Below are 7,197 nucleotides of genomic sequence, written 5' to 3' on the forward strand. Positions count from 1 at the left end.
GGTGGGTGGTGATTGTGATAATAATTTATCTCGAATTCTTCCATTTTCAGACACTAAAACATATGCATGTATAAATACCAGAATAAACAGAACAGTACAAGAAAAGGAAGCCAACTACACCCGTCATGTCAGGTTATCATTACAGCATCGCATCCTCAGCTTCAAAGTGCGTTATCACTGTAACATAAAAAATAAATAAGACCCCCGGATTAAGAACCTCAAAACCAGAGTGGGTCCCAATGTGCTGGACCCCACCTTTCTCATGCAAAATGACGAAATAAAAAACCCCCACAGATTTAAAAAGAAATGAAAAACCACCTCGCACCTACTTTTATTTCTTTTTATAACTCTTCCTCTATCTATATATACACTACCATCTTTCTTTCACCTCTCATCAAAACCACCACCTGCAAAACCTCATCTCCCACAGAGGCAAAGCTAAGCAAGGCCAAGTTCTTACCTCTTGCTATACATTTCCTCCCTTCTTTTTCTCACCTCGATAAATTAACAAAACAAATGGCTGCAAGAGAACCCTTCAACGTGACAGAAAGAGCACCAAAACCTGGCGCAGTTACACCTCACTCACCATGGCATTCACCTGTACCGTATTTGTTTGGTGGGTTAGCTGCCATGCTTGGTTTGATTGCTTTTGCCCTCTTAATTCTTGCATGTTCTTACTGGAAACTATCTGGGTACCTGGAGAGTGGCAATGAAGGAGGTGAAAGAGACCTTGAAGCTGGAGAAGGAGAGAATAAGAGTGGTGATGGTAGTGAGAAAAAGCCTATTGCTTTTGAGGAGAAGATTTTGGTTATCATGGCTGGTGAAGTCAAGCCAACTTTCTTGGCCACGCCAATGTCTAGTAGGTCAACTTCATTTGGTGATACTAGTAGTGAGAAGAGTTGTTCTTGCAGTAGTGAAAAGAGTGAGAAATTGGGGAATGTTAATGATGTTGAGATGGTGAAACAGGGGAATACTGATGAAGATCACCAGGTTCAAAGTGGAGACATGAACAGTCATGAATCTTCCAGTCAAAACCATTGATTCAGCCCCCCCATCCCCCCCCCCCCTTTCTTCTTCTTTTTTGGGGTTTTTAGGTGTTGAATTTTAGGATTATGAGGGAGATCTGTTACAGGTTTTGATTTAAGGTCTCTTTGGAGGAATAGCGTCTGTAACATGAGCTCCGATGTTAGATTGGTGTATGACCCTCTTTAGCAGCTATCTTTCTCCCTCTTGGTTTTGTGTTTTCAGTTCGGGAAATGTAAATGGAAGAATATAGCTGTTTTTTACCATTAATTATATATACTTTCTTTCTTTTTTTCAAGAAAATCTGAAATCTTGATCGGTAATATATTGTTACTATAATTTAGAAATTACTAAAACCGAAATCCTGTTGATCATGGCCAGTTTAGGAAACGTCTTAATTATTCTTGAAGATGAGATGTGCCTTTATAGTTTTGAAATCTGTGACTCTCCAAATCAGAAAGCAGAATTCAAGAAGAAACAACAAGAAAGTGTGAAGGCAGAAGGCAGGTTGGCATGTGTAAAAGTATATGCTGACAACTGACAAGTCTCTCTTATCCTTCCTTCCTAAATTGTGAATAATGCGGCGAGGTGAAAATGCTAAGGTTACACAGTAACGCAGAATTATAACATTTGATGAGGCTTTTTTTTCTTCTTTTTTTTTAAAAGAAGCTCCCCGACGTCTCTGCTTCAACTGTACTGAATCATGAGTTCAGAGCTTTCATTGCAGTCTTTTTTTGGTCAGACATGGTTGAAGACCCAAGTCTGCATCCCAAATTAATGACTGTATTGGTTTGTGATAGACACTGCACTGAATTGTGGAGCTGCACTATGTATGGCCAAATGACAAGACCATCCTCGCTTTATGAATTGTGGACAATGGAAATTTAAATGGGATCGATAGTGCCATGAGTTAATAAAGAAGGTGGATCTTGATTCAAAACCCATTATGGAAATGCCCTAACTAATGCTTTATTTGCTCACTCGTATTGTCTTGTTTTATTTGGTGAGATGAAATTTAGATTTATTTCATGTAAGGATCTTGTTCTTAGACTCAATAATACAGATGTTGCTGTCAACATATTGGCCTTCACGTTTGGATTAAAAAATAATCATGCTTAGAGATTGATTGAGGAAGAAGAGAGTTAAGCAGGAAAAAAGAGAGGCGAAACGATTCCCACTAAGCAACTTAAAATTTTTTATTGGTGATTGATTTGATTATTTGAATCTGTTCTTCTTTCTTCCTTTTTAATTTGCTGTGAACTAAAAAACAAAACGATATGAAAGTTTAATCAATTATTATTGTTACTAGTACTCTTGTGGGAATGATCAAACGATGGATAAAATGACGCACCATAGGGTTTTTTTTTTTCCAGCTAGTGGGAGACTGCATTTTCCATGGAAATTATAGGAGGTGGTGCATGTCGGTCATTACCTGAACAGTCTTTGTTATGCTGGGCTATTGTTCCTATATTGGTGGTCTATATACAATCTTACAATGAAAATACATGTCACTATGTAAGCAAAAATAATCATTGGTACATAATGCTTTCTGAAGTAAGCAACACTAAGGAATCATAGAGTAGATAAAGGAGTTAATGCTTACTTCAGAGCATATCTTGATAAAGAATCGAAATATTCAAATTGTGAGGTAATTGGATTTGGATGTACCTAGCTAGTAATGATTTGGAACGCATATAACATTAATTAAAGTAAAATATTCCATATTCTCATGTTATACTATTGAAATCTAATAATATTCCCTAACATAAATATTTCAACATGTAAAATCAACCTGTCTAAAACTATTTATAAGTGAAGAAATTAATCTAAAAATATGAAAAACTCTTAAATTTAAAAATTATTGTATCTCACGTTGAAAAAAAATACAAATCTTTCAAGTGGTTTATTTAATAATATCTTGAGAAGTTAAAATTAAATTCAAAAAGCATCAAAGCTTTTAGAATGAAAAAGTCCTAGGTTTCATGGGCTTCAGACTTAAACCACTTAATTTTGGGCTTGAGTATCTAGGTTTAATTGTAAAATAATTTTTTGGCTAGCCAAATAATATTTTGTCAACTCATGAATAACTTCTGTGATTAATTACCTTTCATAACCTGAACAATTTTCTCATGGAGATTAATTTTATGATGGATATTGAAGAGGTCATAATTAATTATGTTATCTAACAAAAATTAATTTGTGCATTAGTTTTATTCCTAAGTCTCTCCACTACTAAATTTAATAGTTTACCGATAAAAGTTTCTGTCGGTATTTACACTCACAATCTGTCGGCACGTATATTACTGACGGGCTCACGGACAGAAACAGTTCGTCAAAAAAACTCTCGTTAGTGATTTATGCTCTATTGGTGAGTCCGCCAGTAAAAACATATACTGATGAATTTACAGACAGACAAAGCGCACCAAAAAACAATTACTTAGTATATAATGTCATCGGTGTTTTTATTTTTCCGTCGGTATATTCATCAGTAAATATAACATATTATCGATAAAATATCATCTATAATTTCATCAGTGAGTTAGTACAGTAGCAGTGATATTTGTAGTAATTCTTTTCCAACTCTCTCTAGAATATACCGACAGAGTTGTTCCATCGGTAACTTCATTAGTGATATTTTAAAAATATTATTTTTTTAAATTTATAAAAAATAAGTAGAAAAATAATTAAAATAAATTAAATATTAAATATTAAATATTTATCACAAATCTAAATATTTGTATATTTAAATACAATAAATCTAAAATAGATGCGATGTTGGAGGAGGAGGAGGTTGGTCATCACCGAGTCTGTAGGGTAATTAGGGGGTTCACATGTACTACCCATCTGTGATCTCATCTCCATTACCAATTAACAGAGTTCTTTATAATCAATAGTGAATCGTTCATATTTTCGTTAAGATGGGTTGTCCAAGCCTGTACTCGTTGGTCTAACATTGTTACGAACTCTGGAGTTTGAGTGCTTGAAATTGATTACGATCATCGAATGGTTGAAACACTACAGGTCATCTGTAAGTTCTTGATTGTAGTGTAAGAGAGTCCAAACACCCGATTTCTATCGGGTCCACCATACATCCTATCTCCAACCACAAATCCAAATCGAGATTTGGCTCGGTCGAAGGATTGTCTCTGTATCTCTCCTTCAACTGGCTATTATATGTATTCTAGAAAGAAAAAATAAATTCACCAAATTCAAGGAAATAATAAATTCAAAAAAAAATGGTTGAAAACCAACACATCACAAAGTGTTGAGCTCGACTATCCACAAATTGTTGTACCCCTTTTAGTAGTCATCACTTTGCACATACGTTTTTTTAAAAATATTGTCAGTTAAATAATTTTTTTAAAAAAAATTAATAAAAAAAATCCTAACATCCATTTTGCATGCGAAAAAAAATCCTAACACACTTGATTGTAGTGTTAGTGGTAACGAAACTGTGACCGAACTATGATAGTCATGTGAAACGTACAGACATCACGTGCCAAATGTATTTCTGCCCATACAGCCTCTGAGATGTATGGCGGTTTGAAATCCTTCTAAACCACCATGTCATTCCAACTTAGAAGCTTTCTTTCTTTCGCATATTCTTTGGCTTTCTTTTACACCTCATACCAAAAATCATGCAACCTATATGATATAAATTAATTATCTATTAGTAAATGAAAAATAAAATTTTAATATTTGGAATAAAAAATTATCTTGAATTTGATCTTACCTAATTGCAGTGTGATTCTCCCAAACCCTCATCGTAACATTATTATCAGCTCTCTCCCACTCAAATTTTTCCTTGAAGTAAAAATTTTATAATTTTTTTTTCAGTAATTTCAATAAACTAACCAAATTAACATAAAAATATTTAAGTTAATACTAACCTTGAACCTTGAAAACCATGCATCAACCTATGGTTTCCATTTAGGATGTTTAGAAACTTGGCTCCATTGAAATAATGAAATTTCTATCGATGATTTAAAGGCCGATGTTATTATTGTTGCAGCCTCAATGTTTGTAAACCTGAAATTGCATTCGTTAAATGATATCATTTTTTCAAAAATTATTAAACATGTCATTATAAAAACAAAACAAACTTACATTGAAATGTCATCCTTCCACTAGGTCTCATACTTGTGGGTAAATGGATCCCACTGTGAAGGGACTCCCCTCAATGTTGCAGCATCACGCTTGATAAGCTCGCATCGTGAGTCGATGCATGTGTCTCAAGTGTATGTTCTTAGTCGACACCTAATGACTTGTGGTCGTCAGCATTGCTGCTAGAAGAACTAGCAGCAATCCTATCCCTATGACGTGCAATAGACTTTCCCCTAGTTTGATATTCTAATTTGTAATGTCCATACATATGATACCTAATGTATTCAACTTTTGACTTGTCTATTGATTTTGGCTTGTTAAAAGTTGAATGATTGTTGTCATAAACTCTTTCTTTTCTTTGAAAATTAGAAGACTAATTATTTGCTAATTTTTAGGAATTACCATTTTTGTTGCTTGTGCTCCTTTCTTTTCCTTAACCACCTCTATATGAGGCAAAAAGTTGATTATTAAATGAAACTCATAAAACCTGGTCATTCTTATCTTGTTGACTCATATTTTTATTATGAATTAGCAAGGAACTTTACAATTTATCAATGGAGAGTTCATCATTATTCTGACTCTTCTATTGAACACATAATAAAATTGAGTTTTAGTTTCAATGATCAAATAATTTTCTCAATGATGATGATATCTTTCATTTTATTACCATGGATCTGCATCTTACTAACAATTGCTATTGTTCATGAAAAATACTTTGTAATTGACTTCCCATATTCATCTTTAACAATTCAAATGGCGTTTAAAATGCTTGAAGTTGTTGCCTCTTTGCATTAGTGATTCATTGATATTTGTTTTCATGCAATTCCAAATATCCTTTGAGATATCATTATAAAGAATAATTTTCAAGATTGACTAGTTAATCAATCGGAAAATATAACTTTTTTTCTTTAAAAGATTTTAATCATTGCCTTTCTTTCTCTCTTTTTTGCATATCTTTTATTAGTTGGTGGTTCAAGTTTTTCTTCATAAATGATGTTGTAACCCAATTTTGGCCCATTGGCTTTTAATTTAATTTTACAGGGTTTAAAATGTAAAATTAAAAGATCAGAGATGTATTTCGATGAAAAGTGTGAGTTGTCAACTTGCGTGAAAACTAGGGACTACAATGTGCTTTTGTCATTCTATCTTTATTTTCAAGATAATCCCTATCTTCAAGATAATCCTTGTCTTCAAGATAATGATAGTTATTTGCTTTCAAATTTAATTCTTAATCAAATTCAAACTTCAAAAAAGAGAATGAGTTTGATTGAAACTTGGTTTCTCACACGCGAAAGGACTCTTGCACTATAAATACAAATCTTAGTGTATGCAAAAGGGGCGCAGAGGAAACCCCAGGAGAAGGCCATTACCAGAAACCCTACAAAAAAGATAAATAAAAAAAAGACATTTACAACAAAAAAGGAGGGAGCGCGGCCGAATCCTAGACTAGTCGCCGCTGCCCCCTCCCCCCAGCTTTTTTTTTCCTCCTCTTCTTCCACAATCACCAAAAACAGCCAGAGAAGCCCTCAGTGGCTTTTCTTTTCCTCTTTGGCTTGAGACCAAAACCGCCACCACACCAGTCTTGGCCTGCCATCTCAGCTAAACAAACATCCCCAACCATCACCATCGTCTTCGCCTTCGTTTCCCAATAATAGCATAAAGCAACAGCATAGGAAAGAAAGATTAGGGAAGACACAAAAAAACAGAAACAGAGGGGAAAACAGTAGCAGTCAGGCAACCCTCCATCACCATTGTCATCGTCTTCGCTTTCACTCCGCAGCTACACCAGCCCCAATAGCTCTTCCATACCATGAACATCCAGCAGTCCTCCATTGAAGCAGTTGCACTGATCTCAGAAACCCTGGAAGCCACCATCCTCAACCGTAGAGAGGAGGGAATACTAGTGGAGAACAAGAAGAAATGAAAGAGGAGGAGAAAGCAACCAACCAGTTTTCCTCCACCAACGCCTCCAACCACTGCCTCACCAGGTAAGTCTTTCTTCCCCTGTTTTTCCAAATTAATTACCTTACTACTGTTGCATGCATGCGTGAGTTGTTCATGTATGCATGC

The 7,197-nt window shown here is 34.8% G+C and overlaps 1 protein-coding gene across 1 annotated transcript; it reads left to right on the forward strand.

Moving 5' to 3' along the window:
- Positions 1-364: 364 nt before the first annotated feature.
- Positions 365-1,326, forward strand: LOC133688932 (protein GLUTAMINE DUMPER 2-like). The gene has a single exon (XM_062108586.1). The coding sequence runs from the start codon at positions 517-519 to the stop codon at positions 1,039-1,041; it is 525 nt and encodes a 174-aa protein (XP_061964570.1). The 5' UTR covers positions 365-516; the 3' UTR covers positions 1,042-1,326.
- The last annotated feature ends 5,871 nt before the right edge of the window (positions 1,327-7,197 follow it).

The sequence above is a fragment of the Populus nigra genome, chromosome 3 (genome assembly GCF_951802175.1).
Source record: "Populus nigra chromosome 3, ddPopNigr1.1, whole genome shotgun sequence".
Lineage (NCBI taxonomy): Eukaryota > Viridiplantae > Streptophyta > Magnoliopsida > Malpighiales > Salicaceae > Populus > Populus nigra.